Source organism: Leuciscus leuciscus (genome assembly GCF_965113295.1).
Source record: "Leuciscus leuciscus genome assembly, chromosome: 15".
Classification (NCBI taxonomy): Eukaryota; Metazoa; Chordata; class Actinopteri; order Cypriniformes; family Leuciscidae; genus Leuciscus; species Leuciscus leuciscus.
The window spans coordinates 22696536-22718673 of NC_138739.1; the positions used below are offsets into that span (position 1 = coordinate 22696536).

A 22138-nucleotide genomic window follows, 5' to 3' on the forward strand; every position below is an offset into this window, starting at 1 on the left:
TGTTCTGATTCTCTTCATTTGTAATTGTAATGTTGAAAACCCATTCATTTAAAATGTCTTTTAACAATTGCGTATTGATTAAAGATGTCTGATTTAGTTAATAAATAACTGAAATTAGTATTACCAGCTCAACACTTCCAGGTGGACATTGTGTCTCATAAAGATGACTACATCGGACGCAGGAACCCTATGGAGAGAAGCAATAAAATGTATAGAATTCATAGAAAATCTTTATTTACCAAAATAAATAAATGAATTGTATTTGACAAACAAACAAACAATTAATAAATAAATACAATTATTTATATTATTATTAATTTAAAAAAAAGTTATATTTATGTACATATTTAATTAATCAATTTCAGTGTTTTTTTGCAATTCCATTTGGAAACTTGGCCATGCAAGTACACTGTGAAAAACATTTAAAATTATTATTATTAAAATTAAATAAAGTTGTGTTAGCCTATTAAAGTTGTGTTAAATATTGTGACCAGTTCATGCAGAAGCCAGAATTATAATGTCGGATGACTATAATTAACCTATGATTTTATTTACTTCACATAAATTTGCTTAATATTTAGTGCCTTGTCCTAGAGAAGATTCTGGTGTTGATACTGGCCACATATACAAGAATTATGTCATCACACATTAACAAAAAGATCCCAATAAAAAGGCACTTACAAATATGATCCTGCTCCCATTAATGTCACAACGATGGGGCATTATGGGAACTATGGAGGAAGGTACAAGAACTCCATCGATCAGGTGAATGATTCCATTGGCCGCGACAATGTCTTTCGTTTCGAGAAGTATTCCTTTATCACCCAAAAAGACTCTTCCCTGTGGATTGATTGAGAGGATGTAAAAACAAGAATCCCATTATTTTCAATTCCTTTTTAATGTACTGCCACTAAGTCACCAAATTGTTGTATTGTACACTGAATGAGGCCCAACACATTTGCCCCAAATCTTATAAAAATGTGTCATTGCCATCAGGAGTTACAGCCAATGCAATCCATGAAGGACAGTCACTTACATCCTCAGAGGCATTGATCCTTAAGATCTCATTGGCCATGGTCGTAATCTCAGACATGCTGGCGAGCTGGTCCACAGTGATCTAAGTATAAGATATATGATATGATATATGTTATCCATTGCATAACTATGGAACTTTTTAAAAACTCAAACATACATTTAGTATTATATAAGTCACTGACCCAAATAGTCAACTAAATACTGCACTTACTGACTAGTTTAAAGACTAATTAAAAGACTAATTAAATCAAATTTGGAGATTTTAGTTTATGGCTACATATACAGACCCTTTCCAAAAAATTTGAATATCATGGAAAAGTTTATTTATTTCCATAATTCCATTCAAAACGTTAAACGTCCATAGATTATAGAATCAGGGCCCACAATTTAAGCGATTTCAAGTATCTAGTTGTTTAATTGTACATAATTTGGGCTTCCAGCTCATAAAACCCACAAAAACAGGATTTCAAAAAATTTGAATATAACATGAAATCACACAGTAATTACACAGTAATACCAAGGTCATTGAACCAGGTTTTGGTTCTTTTGGCAGTGTGGGCAGGTGCAAATCCTGCTGGAAAATGAAGTCAGCATGAAGTGCTCTGAAAATGTTCTGGTAGACGGCTGCGTTGACTCTGGATTTAATAAAGCACAGTGGACCAAAGTCCTCTTTTCTGATGAGAGCAAATTTTGCATCTCATTTGGAAACCAAGGTCCCAGAGTCTGGAGGAAGAATGGAGAGGCACACAGTCCAAGATGCTTGAAGTCCAGTGTGAAGTTTCCACAGTCTCTGTTGGTTTGGGGAGCCATGTCATCGGCTGGTGTTGGTCCACTGTGCTGTCCACTCAACACAGCCGTCTACCAGGACATTTTCAGAGCACTTCATGCTTCCTTCAGCAGACAAGCTTTATGGAGATGCTGACTTCATTTTCCAGCAGGATTTGCACCTGCCCACACTGCCAAAATAACCAAAACCTGGTTCAATGACCATGGTATCACTGTGTAATTACTGTGTGATTTCATGTAATATTCCAATTTTTTTAAATCCTGTTTTCGTGGGTTTTATGAGCTGGAAGCCCAAATTATGTGCAAATAAACAACTAAATACTTGAAATCGTTTAAGTTGTGGGCCCTGAATCTATAATCTATGGAAGTTTAACGTTTTGAATGGAATTATGGAAATAAATTAACTTTTCCATGATATTCAAATTTTTTGGAAAAGGTCTGTATATATATATATATGCTAGTGTACTGACATTGACAAATAGTGTACTGAAATTGACAGTAACCTTTTAGCAGTTGGAAAATGGTCCAAAAGTATGGCTGTCTAAATGGCCAAAGATCTGACACAACATTTGTACATAGCGTTTATTTTGAGTCTCGAAGCAACCCTACTCTTAACCTTTGAGGTAGCAAATGCTAATCTCGCAAGAGCTTCACAGAACTAGATATCACCCAAATCATCTACTGCTCAGGGGCGTACCCTTTTTTGTCCAATTAAATGCTGTTTAAAACAGGATAAATAACTTGCAAATGACTAGCATTAGCATGAAGCAAATCATGGTTTTGCAGGCTGTGACAAACTAAACACTATAAAAACTTTTAAAAAGATAATATGTGCTTCCCCAACTTCACATTTCAAGAAAACTGCATTCGTCAAACCATTTCAGGGGTTCTCCAAAGCGATGTACATAAATGCCCCATTTTAACGTCAAAATAACTGTGGGAAACCATTTATTACATTCCAGAGGTCAAAGAGAGACTTACAGCGGCCAGGGAGAACATATGGTGTTTCAGAAGCGTCTGAAGCTTTGGTTTGGCCTTTATAACAAAGAGATGAAAAATCAGTGTTACGAACGAATATATAAATATGCTATGGATTTGATTAAAACAATGAGTAAAACTTGGATCCAAATAACTTGATTATACATATCCAGCTTCATCAGAGACAAAAAACACATATGGGCAGCTCACATCATTCAGCATGTACATAAGACTTCCGTCTCTGAATTTGTCGATGGCTTTGTTGGTTGGAACAAAAACTGTAAGAGGACCTGAACCTCTGATTGGTAGCATGGCTCCACAATTCTGCAGCAGAAAGAGACAAAATATTTGAATGCTTGGGTTCAGTGAAGAAATGCAGAAAGCGAGCCCGATAGGAGATCACTCACATCAACCAGAGACAGGAATCGATTGAACCTTTCATCCTCTCTGAAAATCTCCCCGATGGTCTTGGAGGAGAGCTTGAGGTTGCAGAAAAGAACATCTACATTAGTGGGTGTTGCTGTGTATCATTCATCAGATATTACTAGATCAGTTGGTTGTGAAATAGAAAGAATGACTTTACCTCCATGTTGTTGTTTGAGGATTCGATATGAGTAAGAGTAAAGGGCTTGTCAATAATATGAATTATTCCGTTGGAAGCTGGGATGTCACTCTCAAGTATAGTAAATAATACGTCTGGATCTCTCATCAGGATGAAGTGCTGCAGACACGTGCAAAAATCAACGAAAAGACTAGACTAGACAAGACAGACTAGGATAGACTAGACGGATAGACAGACAGACAGACAGACAGATAGATATATAGATATATAGATAGACAGGTAGATAGATATATAGACAGACAGACAGATAGATATATAGATATATGGATAGATAGATAGATAGATAGATAGATAGATAGATAGATAGATAGATAGATAGATAGATAGATAGATAGATAGATAGATAGATAGATAGATAGACAGACAGACAGACAGACAGACAGATAGATAGATAGATAGATAGATAGATAGATAGATAGATAGATAGATAGATAGATAGATAGATAGACAGACAGATAGATAGACAGATAGATAGACAGACAGACAGGTAGATAGACAGATAGACAGACAGACAGACAGATAGATAGATAGATAGATAGATAGATAGATAGATAGATAGATAGATAGATAGATAGATAGATAGATAGATAGATAGATAGATAGATAGATAGATAGATAGACAGACAGACAGACAGGTAGATAGACAGACAGACAGACAGGTAGATAGACAGACAAGTAGATAGATAGATAGATAGATAGATAGATAGATAGACAGACAGACAGACAGACAGGTAGATAGATAGATAGATAGATAGATAGATAGATAGATAGATAGATAGATAGATAGATAGATAGATAGATAGATAGATAGATAGATAGATAGATAGATAAACAGGCAGACAGATAGATAGATAGATAGATAGATAGACAGGTAGATCGATAGATAGATAGGTAGACAGACAGACAGACAGACAGACAGATAGATAGATAGATGGATAGATAGATAGACAGACAGATAGATAGACTGATAGATAGACAGACAGACAGGTAGATATATAGATAGATAGACAGACAGACAGACAGACAGACAGACAGACAGACAGACAGACAGAAAGACAGACAGACAGATAGATAGATAGATAGATAGATAGATAGATAGATAGATAGATAGATAGACAGACAGACAGACAGGTAGATAGACAGACAAGTAGATAGATAGATAGATAGATAGATAGATAGATAGATAGATAGATAGATAGATAGATAGATAGATAGATAGATAGACAGACAGACAGACAGACAGACAGGTAGATAGATAGATAGATAGATAGATAGATAAACAGGCAGACAGACAGATAGATAGATAGATAGATAGATAGATAGACAGACAGACAGACAGACAGACAGACAGACAGACAGACAGATAGATAGATAGATAGATAGATAAACAGGCAGACAGATAGACAGACAGACAGACAGACAGACAGACAGACAGACAGACAGATAGATAGATAGATAGATAGATAGATAGATAGATAGATAGATAGACAGACAGACAGATAGATAGACAGACAGACAGGTAGATAGTAGGGATGGGACGGTATGAAAATTTCATATCACGATTATAGTGACCAAAATTATCGTGATTATCAATATTATCACGGTTTTGTAAAACGAGATGAAAGTGTTCAAAAAGAACTGATGCTCACACTAAAAACAGTTTAATATTTGAAAAACAACAAACAACAAATAAAACAAGCAGCTCTATGCACTTTTTCAAGCAAGATTATATTCTGTGGCATTTTCTTCCTTATAATGACTGTCGTCAATAGCAACGCATTATAACACAGCGCAGATCCATGTATCGCAACGGACGCGCACGCGCTCTCTCGTTTCATTCAAATACAAGTTGCCGTGTTGCGTCTCCGTTCTTGGGCGATTGTTTTGTACGCTGTATAAAATGGATTTATAAACAGGTAAGATTTAAAACATTAATCTCAATTCAATATGTGTCCGTAATTGTGGGGTAAAAAAAAAAAAATCGGTGTAATAGTGTACAATGATAGTCTTGTTTGAATTTGTTCGTTCGTCTTTGGCTCAAAGCCACTTGCTGCGAACTTTTATTCGCGGAAGCTTCACGTTTATTTCAAGTGAGTGAGATAAAATATTTCAACTCAAAACAACATTTTGTGCCCAATTATTTCCCAGACGTAGTTTTTGGTAAGTTAACTTGCCTTGCGTTCGCTATAAACAGTGGGTGATGGTCACACAAGAGGACTCGGCAGATTTGAAGTTTTTCCCCCTTATTGTAGTGACCATCCTCGATTAAGTTTCACTCAGGACTTTGGTAAAAGCCAAAATATGACCACACCTCAGATTTGGTCCCCTTAAAACGCTGAAAAATCTCCCGAGTACGGTCACTGCCTTTCGCCATTCCTTCTCGAATAAAAAACAACAACATTGCGCGCTGCGCCTGCGTCAGACTGTTGCTGGCTGGACAGGATTTACAGTGAGTTATTAAAATCGCGATAATCAAACACGGTTTTAATGCTAATTACATTTTTAACGATAATACTAACCGTCAGTACATTTTATCGTGGTTTATAGTGAAACCTAGGGCGTCATGCACTGACGCTTTTGACATTTCGTCTACATCGAACGCACACGTATGGCACCCTTTAGCGTCAATATGATACGCACAGAGCTTTGTTCGGTTATGGGTAGGTTTAGGTCTGGGGTAGGGTTAGGGTTAGACCGCTAGGAGGCGCCTTCTGGCCCATATCTATCTACGTCTCATATTGACGCTAAAGGCCAATTTATACTTCTGCGTCGGGTGCGCGTAGAAGGTACGGCGTAGCATACGCATTGACGTGTACCATACGTCGTACCCTTCGCCGTACCCTGACGCGCACCTCCTCAAAAATGTAACTACGCGTCGCGGCGACGCGGACCGCAAAATCTGTGATTGGTCGGCTGGATAGCATCGCGTTTTCCTCCTACGCATTTCCGGAATGATCTTCTGCACTCTGCACCGCCCGCCCGCCATTTTTAAATTCCGAAGATCAGTGAAGAGCCATGGAAATAGACCAAGTGACCGAGAGATTGCTTGAAGAAGTGCGGAAATACAGCCATCTGTATGACTCCTTCAGTCGCCATTGCTCGTAGAAACCTAAACTCAAAATAGCCGCGAGGAATGTAAACACAGTGGAACTGGAACATTAAAACCCACCCGCGCCAACTAGCGTTTCGGCGGTGTAACTGCAGAGCAACACAGACATTCGCAGAAGTATAAATGCTCACGACGGCGTCGCCTACGTGCGTAGCCTACGACGTACACTACGGCGTACACTCGACGCAGAAGTATAAATTGGCCTTAAAGGGTGCCATGTGCGTTCGATGTAGACGAAATGTCAAAAGCGTCAGTATATGACGACTTGGGATGAGAACGGGCTGGACAGACAGACAGACAGACAGACAGATAGATAGATAGATAGATAGATAGATAGATAGATAGATAGATAGATAGACAGACAGACAGACAGATAGATAGATAGACAGACAGACAGACAGACAGACAGACAGACAGACAGGTAGATAGATAGACAGACACACAGACAGACAGACAGATAGATAGATAGATAGATAGATAGATAGATAGACAGACAGACAGACAGACAGACAGATAGGTAGATATATAGATAGACAGACAGATAGATAGATAGATAGATAGATAGATAGATAGATAGATAGATAGATAGATAGATGATACCTTTTTTGTTTTAAATCTGATCTTTTCTCCTCCGTACATCCACATGTCTTTCCCCTCCAGATCACTGTAAAGTTTCTGTCCAAGGATGAGGTGATTTTTACACACTGCATTCAGGATGTTGCTGGAGGATTTTCCTACAAGTGTCTGCTTGAGACAAGCGGGAAGTTGTCACAAAAAACAGGAAACATAATGAGGACATGAAACACAGACTGTTTGTTTGTGTGTTTTTCAGTGTGCTTCAACCCACTTGGAATGGATTCTGCCCCACAGGAATGAACGCAGTGAATGGGCCGTGTTGGCTCAGAATGAACTCGCACGCTTGCTCTGAAAGCCAGAACACACTGTAAGCACATCTAATACTGCTTTCAAACTGATAAAACAGGCTGAAGTGTTCCATTAAAGTTGCATGTAAAAAAAACCCAGAAAAGTGGGTTTGGTGATCTCAAAGGACCCACCAAAGAAGCGCATGCTTCCAGTGAGGTTTCCTGCCTGACTGCCCTCTCTGTCCAGCTCCAGAACTCTTTCCATGAGGTTACCATAGCAACGTCTGCCATCGCCAATCTGCTGAGCGGTGCAGCGGCATCTGAAAAAAATGAAACGTCTCGGTTTATACCCCGGCCTTCAGCGAGCATCTGAGCCAAACATCTCAGCTATGCATGACGCGACAGAATCACTCATTACCACGGATCTCTTTACACTGGAAATAATGTGGCATACAAATGTTGTCGCCAATTGTCACAATTAATATCAGAAAACATCAATGAAAACAATTCACTACATTACTACACAGATTTGTGTTAAAGTTGCCATGCATAAATGATTCACCCCAAGGGGGGGCCGTTGAGCAGTTAATGCAATGTCTATATAATATTTTCATAACATTCAGGGAAGAGTCGTACATTTTTATAATTAGCACTTTTAGAGGCATTAAAACACAATTTATGTATGTTAAAATATATTTGATATTTTTGTTAAGAAAAATAAGCATATTTAAGAACCATTTAGAATTTTTTTTTTTGCATTGTGACATTATTTAAACGTACATTTAAGCAATTGAAAATTCGATTTCTTTGCATTACGGCAATGAGAATTTAGGGGGAAATGTGCTTAATTCTGATTAAAGTTTTCGCAATGCATACACAATTAATTAATGTAAATCTTTGTATTGATTTAAATTTAAAATGATTTCATTACAGCCTTTTTAAGTAAAACATGCAGATGCATCAAGAGCAATGACAACTGTGGTGTAAAATTGTCATGAAAATCATGTCAAAATTCAATAAATTGCAATGGTCCAAACGCTTTACTTTAATTAAACAACATTTCTTAACTTTTAAACAAGTTTTCTTCAGTATTTTTTTCTTTAATATTACTATTATGCATCCAGATGTTTAAGTATCTATAAGTATCTTTAGAATATCATTACTGCAATACAGTTAAAATTACTGTAATACTTTGTAATTAAAATCAGCATTAATCAATAGCAGCACAACAAATACTATCATGATGTATTAATACGTAAATATATAAAAACATTTTAAACATCCTTTGACAGATGGAGACAAATCAGAAATATAATATATTTCATAATGATAATTACATTTCTTTGCATTACGGTAATGATAAATCAGGAGGAAAGTGCAATCACAATGCATAAAATCATTTATTAATCTCAAATCATGCTTATTTTAAATGAACAATATTACACTATTTTTAACTAAATCATCCAGATGCATCACGGCAATGAGAAATGTGATGTAAAATATCTTGAAATATGTGAAAAATATTGCAATGAACTAAAAAATTTGCTTAATTTTCATTTAACAAAATATAATTGAATATGTTTTTTCTTCTGATTTTGGGTGAAATGTGACCTGAACGTGTTTTGGAAAGGTTTTGTGAGATTCTCTCAGTGAATAGTGTGGCACTGTCGTATTATTATTGTGAGGGAAGCACCGGGACAGACCTGGGCGAGCCGTTGGAGTTCACCTCGCAGCGAGCGCTGCTGTGGCATGAGCCCGGCGTACAGACAGGCTTTGGCTTGCAACCCTTGGACGGGTCAGGTGACTCTGATCCGGGCAAACACACACACTTCGACTGGAGAGGAAACGCACACAAATCTCATATAACAAACAATATTGAGTTCTACATTAGCTTCAGATTCAAATTCCATCCCACAATGCATTGCTCACCTTATCTGGGCCTGTAAATTCACAGAGGGTGGACTCCACAGGACAGCTTCCGTTATTAGTGTCGCAGGGGTTGATGGGAACGCAGTGATATCCGTCTCCCTTGAATCCCTCTTCACACTCGCATTGAAACTTCCCACCGCTAAATGAACATTTAGCGTTCACGTCACATATTCCTGGCGAACACACACCTGGAACAGGGTAGAAGAGATGATGGATAGGGACTAGCCTCTTTTGTATTTAAAGGTACACTATGTAACTTTTGGCCCTCTAGTGGTAAAAAAAAAAAAACTGCATTTTGCAGAAGAACATTGTTTTGGTTGTGCTTCGGCTCTGCGTGACGGAAAGGATCTCAAGCTGACTAGCTGAAGACGTTACTGTAGCTTTACCCATTAATATACACGGTACTTCCTTGTAAATAAATTCCAGTACAGCGCTACAACAACCATAATGAACCGCCGCTGCACAATAGATAATGCTTCACAATGAACTCTGTTTGAGAGCTACATATGACAGTTTATCTGTTCAATAAAAGACCTTACTCATCTGTTGAGTAATAAAAACGGCATCTATGCGTCACTTTTACAACATTTCAAATCCCTCAGTTCTCGCCATCTCTGAAAAGCCAAGCCAATGTTGATTCTTGTTTTATTACGAGCTCTGTCGCGTGATTCTCTGGAGGTTTCCCACTTTCCCACTTGTTGTGACAACTAACCTCTGACACTCCCACGTCAAACACGTGTCAAAGTATTTGTCAACTTTTCTCTATTTCCAGATATGACGAGACACGCACAGGCGAGTGACGCACTGTATTTCCCGCAAAAAAACATCCCGACAGTTCTAAAATATAAACACTTATAATAGGCTCACCATAGTTAATCAGGGTAAGACAAAAACACGTTTGGGAAGAAGGATTGATGATGTATTGACATCATTTACATTTTGTTAATTTGGAAAAAAAAAAAAGTTACATGGTGTACTTTTAAAATGAGAGGAAAATTAACCAAAATTTACAAAGCATGACATAAAACACTACATGTATTTATTGTTTAGCATGTAGCTAAACATCAGGGTCAGGGAAGTACCTATACACTCTTGTCCGATCTTTTTGTATCCCTTCAGACATTCACACACGGCGCCTGTGTCGTCTCCCTTACAATATGAGTATGGAGGGCAGCTTGGACAATATGAAGAAACTGCAGAGCAAAATCAACATAATGATATTTAACTTATAATGATATTTAATGATAAGCAATTGTATATTCAATGAGAAATGGGTGGATTAACTTAAATTACCTTTATCGCACTTTGGTCCTATATATGGCGGCTGACAGTAACATTCGCCATTTCCTTCGGGTCCTGAGTCACACTTTCCATTCAAGCAGCTGCACTCTACAATAGTTTTACAGTTAGACCGTTTTATCTTCAAAAATGGTTATTATTAACTTATTGCGATCAGAAGTTACTGTCGTACAAATAACAGACCTGAACGGCAGTGGTCTCCATAGGCATTCTTATTCAAACAGTTCTGGCACGCAAAACCTGTATATCCCTCCTGTAAAAGTGTTGATGATGATGATGATTATTATTATTATAAGTTACAAATACCCCTGAACAAGACATATTTAAATAAATTTCAGCAAAAAACATGTTATTACTGAATTAACATAAAACTGAAATAGAAGAGCCTAACATTTAAAAGCGTCCCTCTAATATATTATAAATTGTTTGTTTAGTTATTTAGTGAACATTTACTTGTCTTGCCCCAACAAGGCTTACACACAGTAGTCGCCAAAAGTGATGTCCGGAGGGGATATTTGTTTTTAACAACCCTACAAGTTCAAATGAACCATCAAAGCATGTGGAAAATGTTTATATTTTTAAAATATTATAAATATGAGGGAAGAACAAAACACTAAATGTAATTAAGGTATTTATTTGACAAAAATATTTGGCAAATTACAGCTACAGGTTTTATTTTACTATTCAAGATAAAAACTAAAATCTCACAGGAAAAGATATTATTCTTTTTATTTAATAATTTTTTTTATAAAATTAAATAAAATGCATATTATGCATGCATTAATTCATATTAATAATAAGGGTGAAGATGTCCATTTTTCTAGGCTGGATATCACTTTTGGCCTCTACTAATAAACAAACACATAAGTGCTTGTTTATTTATTTATTTGTTTATTTATATATTTCAACCGAATTTTAAGCTACAATTAATATAAAATGTAAGTATTTGAACATATTTGAAAATATTATTATATTATTATTTGTATTGTTATATTATTATTATTATTTATTAATTATATTAATTGAACTAGCAACTTAGTTAATTAAAGTAAATAAATAAATATACCAACAAAGAAACTGGTGAATTAATATAACAATTCATATAACATAACTGTGTTGCGAATTAAAAAAGTAACTCTAATTTTCTATAAATTTATATTATTATTACGTTTGTTATTACTTACCCTAGCAAGACTTATTTAAATAAAATTGAAATAAATAAATAAAGCATCTATTTTAACATAAATTTGTTTGACATTAAAATTAAAACTCAGATGCACTTACATCACAAACACAGGTGCCATTTCCTGATTTTCCAGAATTACATGTACCATGACCATTACACGTCTGTTCTGACCAGCTAGGGCAAGCTGGAGAAACACACAGGACTGGTTAGGAAATTCATCACATAGTAGATACTTTCTTATACCCAAAGCAACTTACAGTAACTTTCAACCTGCAGTTCTTTGTGTTACCAGCTCAGACATTTAACCATTAAGTGATATCACTGTACTTGACTAGTAGAGTTCAGGAAAAACTGATAAATGGTGGCCCTAAAAAATGTAAGGACTTATCTACGGTATATATTACATATACTTGTATATTTCATATAAAGCAACGACATTCATGAATTTTTTTGTGTATCTTAAGTGTTTTTTGGGGTCATTGTAACTCACGCAAGCACAGGGGCCCCCAGAAGCCCGGACAGCACTGTTGGACTGTCGTAACCCCCTGACAGGTATGAGCGCACCCTTGCTGCTCTACCTGACGATCCCCGATTTCCACCACATAACTGAAACAGGACAATAACACATTAGACACAAACATACTGAGCGAACGGAAAGGAAAGGGCTGGATAATGACACACCTGCAGAATTCGGGGCTCTTGGTGATCTTCCTGAACCCTCTCGGGCAGACGACGGCAGCGGCGACAGCGCAGGATGTGCAGGGAGTTTTGTTCAGGATTGTAACGGGCGAATCGCAGCGATTAGGGGTGGCCTGGAACGACAGAAACCCAATGAGACTCAACACGAAAAATGAATTAAAGAGTTTTACGAGAAAATCAAATCTTTCAATGTAAATCTTCACAGTGTGGTACAAAGTACCATGTTTTAGTGATGATAATAGTACGAAACTTTGATACCCCGCCAGATAGCAAAACTGCTATGGCCCAGATCCGGCCCACATACCGCGTGGAATGATGGTCCTGTTTGCCAGATCTGGGCCACATGTAAGTCACAGCATAGCTACATGTCAGCTATGAATGAATGAAGCAAATATACCAATCCTGCCCCTAATGTGGGTCACATCTCAGAATGTGAAAAATATTACTTAAGATTTTTTACGTTTTACGCCTTCATTAGCATTGTTTTTAATAATACATTTGTACTTTTGTATATTCACCAGCGATTACTGTCCCATGTCTTTGTCAAAACTGGCCCTGATATATATTATATATTTTTAAATATAATTGGGACACATTTTCTACAATGTATGTTGGCCACTTTTGGTTTACACCCAGATTAGACTTTTTCCGAGTGTGCCACATTTTTTCAAACGGTAGCCCACATTTGTTTTGTGATATTTGGGAAATATTCTCCATTTACCACATGGGCCACTTTAGGGTCCCATCCAGTTTGCCATAAGCCGTGGTGCTTTGCCTAAAAAGGCCCACATGTAGCTTAGGATAGTTCGACCATATTTCCTATTTTACATGTGGGCCACTTCAGGCTCACATTAATTTTAACATGTGGCCCACATCTGGATACTATCTGGGTATGTTGAGTTCACATGTTTAGGATATTCATATACCATAGTATCTATATAAAAATACCATGGAATTATCATGGTTCAGGTCCAAATATGTATTATTCATTATGATGGTACCATATCCATATTCACAAACCATTTACATATATAACATGGACTATGTGTTATACTTGTACTAAAATTACCATGACACTATAATTTTCCTTTGGACAAATACCATGGGATTTTTGGCCCAAAATATTGGTATAACATAGTATGAGTATAACAAAGTATAAATCAAAGTACCATGGCATTATCATCAGATATCAGCAAAGTACTGTACCAGGGTACCCCCACTTTTTGCAATACTATGGTAATACATGTCCAAAAAAGTATTATAAATTTAATTATACCACCCTTACAAAATTAATGGGTCAGTAACATGTTACAGTGATCAGTAAAAAAAAAAAAAAAAAGTGAACCTGGTACTATGACAATATAACTTTTTTAGTGGATGTACCATGGTATTCAAGGAAGTGCCGTGGCGTGGAGTACCATGTAAATACTATAACACTTGGTACTACCATGATCCAAAAACAAAAATACCATAGTACTATTTTAAAAGTGCATATTCATATAGTGTAGTATTTACATGATCATTCAAAGAATACCATGGTACAGCTTTTAACAAATCATTTAAATAGTTACTTAAAGACATAGACTTCACTTTCAACACCTTACGATAATATATGGTACTTTGATTTATACTATTATAGATAGTATGATGGACAGCTTTGGGGTCTATCATACTATCTATCATAGTAATCAAAGTATCATAGTATTTATCATCTGGCATCAGCAAAGTACCATGGTATTGCCACTTTTTACAAGGCGTTTACATATTATTTCAAAGAATACCACAGCATCAGCACAGAACTGTACATGTCTAAAAAGTATTATAAATTATACCACCCATACAAATGTATAATGGTTCAGTACCAGTACACTGATCAATTACAAAAAAAAAGCAACTTACTTGAATCTGTATAGTCCACAGTACCGTGAGTCCCAAAATGAAAAGATAAGACATGTCTAATTCCTCAAAGCCAGAAAAACTCCTGAAAAGTAGTCAGATAAACATGTAACACAAACAAAAAAGCATCTCCCGAGACCGGCCACAATCTCCAGTCACAGGACACAACTGGATATCTCGACTTCAAACATCTCCAGAAAAACCTCTTCAGACCTTTTTGCTCATGTGCTTTCAAGGATTTGCATGTTGAGCAGCTTGACACAGAGCGAGAGAGGTTTGATATGACCACACAGCGGCTTCAAGCAAGAGTAAGGGTGAGAAAAACATCTTTTCCTGACAGGAAAATCACCGGATTTCCTCCACTGCATCGCTTCCATGTTGGTTTGGGAAGTCCATGTTTGTCAGCTGACAAGATTGCTGGGTTCAGCAGAATTTGAAAACGGTACATTGAGCATTAGCACATTTTTCTTTATCTCACAGGGTCACACAGACATTTAGTGCCAGCAGAGTTAGGGTTAGAGTTAAGGTCGCCTTGTTATTTAAAGTGAGAAACCTGTGAGAAAACAAGATATTTAAACAGCAACATTTGTGCCTTTAGCAGCACGTTTATCTAAAATATTTTATCAGTTGCTGTTTTCTGTGGGAATTCAACCCGTGACCTTGGAGTCCTTAGCGCATTGCTCTACCATTTGACCTACTGGATTGATAAAATATTATTTGAACAATCAAAAACTTTTATACCTTTTATTCTATTTCCCTTCAAGAGTCTTTTTAGACTTTTATTTAAGTGCACTTGTTGAAAAAAGAATAAAAGTGTAATTTAAAAAGTATTATTAGATTATTAGATTGCAGTAGATTGAAATTGGAAAGCAGACATTCAATAAAGTTAAAAACAGCAGTGTTCACTCTGCGGTTCTGCTGTGTCATCAGTTTGAGACTTTGAGAGTTCCTGCTATTGTGTCTGTCTGCTGAATAGTGAAACTATTGACAGAGATAAAAATGTTCACTTTGAAAAGAAAACAAAATTATGTGCATGTCAGGTTAAAAGTGGTCATTATTTATTTTTTTAATTTATTTTTTAAAGTTTGTCGACCCAATTCTCTTGAGGGTTTTTGTGCCACATAATAATTAAGAGTGTTTGCTAAATATTAAACTTTGTCATGTAACGCATCATGCATTGACTCGTCTTTTTGAGAAGAGGTGTGCTATTACTTTTCTAAGTGATTGGACAGTTTTTGTACAGCAGATGATAAACAAGGTCCTTAAAAGAGGGACTTGAGCCATATCTGCTACAGACCGGAATATTATGAAGACTTGAGGTTGGGCTCTTTGTCAGTATGCAACCACCCAGAACACTCTAGCAAATGCATATTACTGTGCTAATTGCAGTCAAAACAACTAAGAAATTAATAGAAAACCACTAAAAACTACTAAGAACACTTTTGCAACCACATAGTAACGCCCTGGCAACCACCTACAATGGCTTAGCAACTGCTTAGCATTGCACTGAAAACCACAGAGAAAGCCTTAGCAACCGCATAACAATTCATGAAAAAACATTCAGGAGTCAGAACACATTGGCAACTGCATAGCAACACCCTAGTAACCATATAACAATGCACTAAAATCAACTCTGAACACCCTGAAAACCAAGAGCTCAGCAATGAACTAAAAACCACAATGAAATTAGGAACTGAAAAGCATTGCATGAAAAACCACTCAGAATACTTTAACAGCTGCACATGCACTAAAACTAGTAAAAACACACTTGCTACAACATACAGTAGTAACACCCTGCACATTTGCTACATTGCCTTAGCAAATGCTCAGCAATTCACTAAAAACCACAGAGAAAACTTTATGGCACGTTTTCACCTAAGGTATGGTACGGTACAGTACCCAGTATGGTATGGTACGTAATTATTTCCGTTTCCACTGTCAAAATGTGTGAATGGTACCAAAATGCCGAACCGTACCGTACCACTTTTTCTGTACCCTTCCGTTGGGGGACCTAGCACAGTACCTAAAGGGTGGAGCTAGACTCACTGCAGAACGTTGATTGATTGACAGAGAATCGTCACTTGCGCGTGCTACAAGGGGAATGACAACATAAGAAGACATAACAGTTGATATATAATACTACTGTTATTGTTATTCAGTTTTTCAGGCGAGAATGTAGTTGTTTAAAGCTCAAATCTGTGGTTTATGTGTAAAGATTTATGAAAATTTGATCCAGGTTGTGAGATCCACGTTGTGAGATCCAGGTTGTGAGATCCAGGTTGTGAGATCCAGGCGATCACCGGGCGCTCGGCGCTCATGTACCCCCCCTGGAACAGCCTTTCCTCGGCTAGTCGTTCTGACGTTTGCCGCTGACTCTGACGTCTGTAGTGGTTATAACGTGAGATATAATTCTGTTTACCTAGCGGGGGATATTTGGTCTCGTGAATCTATAATTTGTTCCCTGGCCAATCGTTTTGGCTGAGGGCTAAGTGAAGTTTCATAACTTTATATATATTTGGGCTATTTAACTTTACCGTTGGAACGTTAGAGTAGAGCACTGACTTTGTATGTTTGACTGATTTGTTTGCTTTATTTCTTATTGTATAGCTTCTACCTTTTTACTTATATAATGACTATTATTGATAAAACTGAAATTTAACAAAAAGAGACAGGGTTGAGTTTTGTCATTCATTTTATTACCGTGAAGATGATCAGAGTACAAATGCACATATTGCCTGGATCATAGTAATATGTTTAATATTTAAAAAAATTTAACGAAAAGAGGCAGGGTTGTTTTATATTTTGTTTTGTTATAAATAGGCAAACGTTATACATGCAGTGAATATATCAATGTGTTGCCTGAACCACATTTGTGTGGCTTTAAATGAAAACGAAAAGAGGCAGAGTGGTGTTTTATAACATATTTCCTTTTATTATTGCCTAAAATGTACACAGAGATACCCGGAGGAGCAGAGAGAGCTGAGTGACGCTTTCAAGAACGCGCTGTTCCCGCGTCCTCGGGAGTCATTCTCCTGAGTCGGACCTGGCAAGTCCGGACTTGGCAACGTGGCTTCTTGTGATAAACAGCCACATGCCGAGAAGCAAGAACTAGATCTACTGTATGTCATCCATTGTTGTTTACTATGTTGCTTTCTTCTTCGCGCGAAAATGACGTCGATCACTTCTTTCCGGCACAGGCTACACCACGCCTATTAAGTAGGCTATGGCACTGTTGGCGGTGGAAACGCAAGACGGATCAGGATTTACCGTCCCGAATCGTACTGTACTGTACCGTACTGTACCGCTTGGTGGAAACGAGACATTAAACACTGCATAGCAACCCAGCAAACACAGAACGTTCCCCTAACGTTCCCATATGGTTCTCATTTGGTTCTTTTTTTGGGAACCAAATAAGAACGTTCTAGGAACGTTCTCTGTAGGTTATTTTTAGGTTTAATTTTTATAACCTAAAGAGAACCTTCCCAGAACGTTTCCTGCAGGTTATTTTAGGTTTTATTTTTATAACCTAAAGAGAACCTCCCAGAACGTTCCCTGCAGGTTATTTTATTTTTTTATTTTTATAACCTAAAGAGAACCTTCCCAGAACGTTTCCTGCAGGTTATTTTAGTTTTTAGTTTTATAACCTAAAGAGAACCTTCCTAGAACGTTTCCTGCAGGTTATTTTAGTTTTTAGTTTTATAACCTAAAGAGAACCTTCCTAGAACGTTTCCTGCAGGTTATTTTAGTTTTTAGTTTTATAACCTAAAGAGAACCTTCCTAGAACGTTTCCTGCAGGTTATTTTAGTTTTTATTTTTATAACCTAAAGAGGACGTTCTGGGAACGTTCTCTGCAGGTTATTATTTTAATATCACTTACTATTAACAGGCAGATTACCAACTGACAACGTCGTCAGTACGGTCCCCTAAGGTTATAAGATAACCAACAACGTTCAGATCTATTCGCAATAACTTTTTATTAATGATATTTTAAATTATGTTATATATTTTAATTCTATATGTTTATTTAAATGCTGCGTGACTTTGAAGTGTTTTAATGCGCATGCGCGTGATCAAACACTGGAGCGCGCACGTGTGTTGCGCGAGAGCAGATGGAAACCAGAAACGTCATCAACAACTGACAAACAACAAAACTCCCATCTCTCGCTGTTGGTTTCACTGCTTTCAATAAACTCCTGATGTACTTACAAACTTTCCAATGCCTCTTTTAATGAGTACAGAACCTAATTGTACTACTGTAGAAGTTTGGTACCATTCTGGGCATTATTAGTGGGGTAATTTACCAGATACAAACCCGGAGCCGTTAGCGCCTGCACTTAGCCATACGGCTGATATCTCTAAATAAACTCTAAATTTTTCAATATCGTGCAATTCAATATCTTAAAGTGAACCTGGAATGATAATTTGTGATACCAGATGAGATGTATGTATGATAGATTTTGAACTGTACTATTTTTTTTATTTCAGGTTTTCTGGGATCCCAGCGGAAGGCATCAAGGCATCAGATGTTGGCCTGGACAGATGTTCCTGTAAACTACACCGACCTTTGCTTTTGCATGGATGGCTGATTATTACCATGTTCTGTGAGGGCATCATTATAGCAAAACTGAGCACCTGTGACAGTGGAATTTGTAGGTGTAAAGTCACAAAAAAAAAAAAAAAAAAAAAATTGATATAGTTTCAAACTTTTTTCTCTTTCTCTCTCATAAACAACACAGCAGTTACAGGTTTTCAAATTCTTCATTGGAGGTGAGACTTATACGTTATATGTAGAGCAAATTCGCAGGTCAGAGTTCACTAGATTTGAATATTATTTTCTCTGTTTTTTATTTGACTTCAGAGTCGAAAGTGGGCTTAAAGGGTACATAGGCTTAATGGGTATCCTTACCCCTATATAAAACATTCCTTTTTTGATTTGTAGTCTGAAATAATAAATAGTGCAATATAAATAAATGCAATGTAGTGTTTTCAAATATATACATTTTTCTATACACATTGATGCTGAAATATCTGAATAAATACACGATACCAGCAGTGCTCGTGCTCTCATATCTCCTACAGCTTGTGACACACAATCCCACCTCACTCTTTTCATTTGCTCCGGATGAATATTAATGCCATTACAGGGCTTGAATTTTGGCATGGGATTGTGTGTCCATGTAACGCGTTGTCTTTTTATTTTCTTGTTAAATTTGCAGATGGTTTTGGGAGTTTAAATGTTTTGAGCGGAGTGAAGATTGGCACATTCATGTATATTGTATATAAATTAAGACTTTTTCAATTTTGTTGTAAGTTATAGGCTACAGTTTGCAAAAAGATAGTTTTAATTAAAATGTTTGTGCAGTTTTTTTTATTGAAATATTTTCATGTTTGAAATATTAAATGTAAATTACTGTTCCTGAATACATTTTGCTAACGCTGTTTTTGATGACTTATTTTAGGTTGATAATTAAACAAAGAATCAACAAAAACATGGATTGTGTGCTGATTTATTTATTTAATACAAACTGATTGATTTACTTATTAATGATAGTTTCTGTAAATTCAATTTATTGTAATAATAATATATTCATAGGATTCTTAAGTGTTTGAACAATAAACAATGTAGAATATGTTTTTTGTAGACCTATAATTTGTGTACAGGCATATCAGGATGTGTAGACGCTAGGAGAGCCTTCCGGGAACGTTCCGAGAACCTTCCGGGAACGTTCCCCTAACCTATAGGGAACGTTCTATTAACGTAAAGAAAACTTGCCTGGCTAACCAATAGGGAACGTTCTTGGGAACCAAAAACTAACGTTCCCAGAACGTTAAATTGTTAGCTGGGTAACACCCTAACCATGTGCATTAAAATCCACCCTTAAAACCACCTACAAGTGCTCAGCAATGAACTGAAAACCACAACGAAATTAGTAGCCTAACTGAATAGCAATGCGCATGTAAAAACACTCAGAACACCTTGGCAACTGCATAGTAGGGCTGGGTATTGACACAAATTTGTGCCATATCGATATCGATTCATTTGCATACGGTAGGCTAAATCAGATGGCAAATTTTCTCAAGAAAAATTCTCAACTAATGCTGAAAACTATGCTATAATAATAAAGTTATAATACTAACTTTATAATAACCGTTTCTACTTCAATTCGGTTTTTGCAATATTAACATTTAAATTGTGAAGAACAGTAAAATTATATAATGAATAGGCCTATGTAATATGGTTTATATTTAGCAAGTTGCTTTTTCTAGCTGACTAACGAGTTTTTGGTCACTGAATGACTTTTCTGAGGTAGAATAACATATTGTTAATCTGTTACGGAATTCGGTAGGTTTTACTGTATCTTTCAACATACCTCTAATGTTCATTCATATTTCGTGTAAATAGTAAAGAGATGATCAGTTCACGTCACTCACGTGTGCTTTGCCTTTGCTGGATGTGATGCTGCAACACCAAGTTTTCGCGCCAGATTAAAGAGCGCCAAAACGGTATTTGTTTTTTTAATTTCGTAATAAAATGTACAGAATGTGAAATCTGAGACTTTGTTTCATATCATATTGCGATTTATTGTATGCCGGCAGGTGCTCTACAATGTCTTCATTTATCAACTGACCTATAGCAACCGCATAGCAATACCCTAGTAACTGCATAGAAACAGATAGATTAAAATAGAGAAATCAATATTTTTACCCAGCCCTACTGCATAGCAACACCTTAGTTAGTAACTGGATAGCAATACCCTATCAACTGCATATAAATGCGCTAAAACTACTGAGAACACACAATGCCTTAGTTACTCAGCAACTCAGCCTAAAAACGTTACCAACTGCATAGCACTCTATGATAAATCACTCAGAATACCTTAGCAACCGCATAGCAACACCTAGTAACCCATAGAAATGCGCTAAAAACTCCTGTGAATAGACTTGCAACCACATAGCAACGCCCTGGCAACCAGCTATACACTATCTAACTAACACTATCTTGGCAGTAGCATACTAAAAGCCACTTACCACACTCCAACAAATCATACAACATACAACCATAGCAACCACGCACAACACCTTAGCAGCTACATAGCAATATTCTAAAATATAGCTTTAGAGAATATCTGAGAGATCGTTTAGCAATGCTTGAAAAACCATGTAGTCACCCTGGAAACCACAACCGCCTACAATGCCTAACCAGCTACATAGCAAAGCACAGACCACCTTAGCAACCATAAAGCACTGCCCTGACAACCACCCACCAACTGCACAGCAATGCGCATAAAATAAAAGACACTAGCAGATCCTTGAACACCACTATGGCAACCACTAACAATCCCTCAGCAGCCGTAATGCAACCCAATACATCCTAGCAACCGCATAGCAATGCCCTGGCAACCTCTAAGCAACCATATGGGTAATTAAAATGTATCTTAGTGTCATATTTATAAAAAGATATGAAATCCGAAACCATTTTCAATGAATTCTCAGCTCATTAGAGACGCTTCACTCATGATTGTTTGGGAAGTAAAAAATCATTCAGCTCCACAGCAACAACAAACATAACATGCAGAAAACATTACAATGTTATTGAAGTTGCAAGGCTAGTTCAAACTGCCACAAAGCAAGTGCCACAAACTCAATGGCCCATATTTAATAACCTGAACATCCAGCATTTCACAGAAACAAAGTTTACAGTGAGTCCAGCATGACCTTCACCCCGGGCCAAAGGA

General features: G+C 36.9%; 1 protein-coding gene and 1 long non-coding RNA gene across 3 annotated transcripts in view; one reads left to right on the forward strand and one right to left on the reverse strand.

Moving 5' to 3' along the window:
* stab1 (stabilin 1) overlaps positions 1 to 14711 on the reverse strand; it is a 41197-nt gene extending 26486 nt beyond the window's left edge. The window contains exons 1-19 of the mRNA XM_082137604.1: positions 14406 to 14711; positions 12489 to 12619; positions 12298 to 12413; positions 11906 to 11991; positions 10805 to 10874; positions 10616 to 10711; positions 10405 to 10515; positions 9323 to 9510; positions 9097 to 9227; positions 7586 to 7713; positions 7378 to 7454; positions 7131 to 7274; positions 3383 to 3520; positions 3207 to 3278; positions 3010 to 3123; positions 2803 to 2856; positions 1037 to 1117; positions 682 to 840; positions 125 to 187 (exon numbers count right to left, since the gene is read on the reverse strand). Of these exons, the coding sequence (XP_081993730.1) occupies positions 125 to 187; positions 682 to 840; positions 1037 to 1117; positions 2803 to 2856; positions 3010 to 3123; positions 3207 to 3278; positions 3383 to 3520; positions 7131 to 7274; positions 7378 to 7454; positions 7586 to 7713; positions 9097 to 9227; positions 9323 to 9510; positions 10405 to 10515; positions 10616 to 10711; positions 10805 to 10874; positions 11906 to 11991; positions 12298 to 12413; positions 12489 to 12619; positions 14406 to 14459 (2013 nt within the window). The 5' untranslated portion in view covers positions 14460 to 14711. The remainder of the gene's footprint in view (positions 1 to 124; positions 188 to 681; positions 841 to 1036; positions 1118 to 2802; positions 2857 to 3009; positions 3124 to 3206; positions 3279 to 3382; positions 3521 to 7130; positions 7275 to 7377; positions 7455 to 7585; positions 7714 to 9096; positions 9228 to 9322; positions 9511 to 10404; positions 10516 to 10615; positions 10712 to 10804; positions 10875 to 11905; positions 11992 to 12297; positions 12414 to 12488; positions 12620 to 14405) is intronic.
* Positions 14712 to 14718: 7 nt separating this feature from the next.
* LOC309474997 lies at positions 14719 to 19891 on the forward strand. 2 transcript variants are annotated; one of them, XR_014197465.1, is made up of 2 exons: positions 14719 to 14844; positions 18888 to 19891. It is a non-coding gene; the product is annotated as an uncharacterized lncRNA (long non-coding RNA). The 2 variants fall into 2 exon arrangements; XR_014197466.1 differs by lacking the exon at positions 14719 to 14844 and adding an exon at positions 17362 to 17521.
* The last annotated feature ends 2247 nt before the right edge of the window (positions 19892 to 22138 follow it).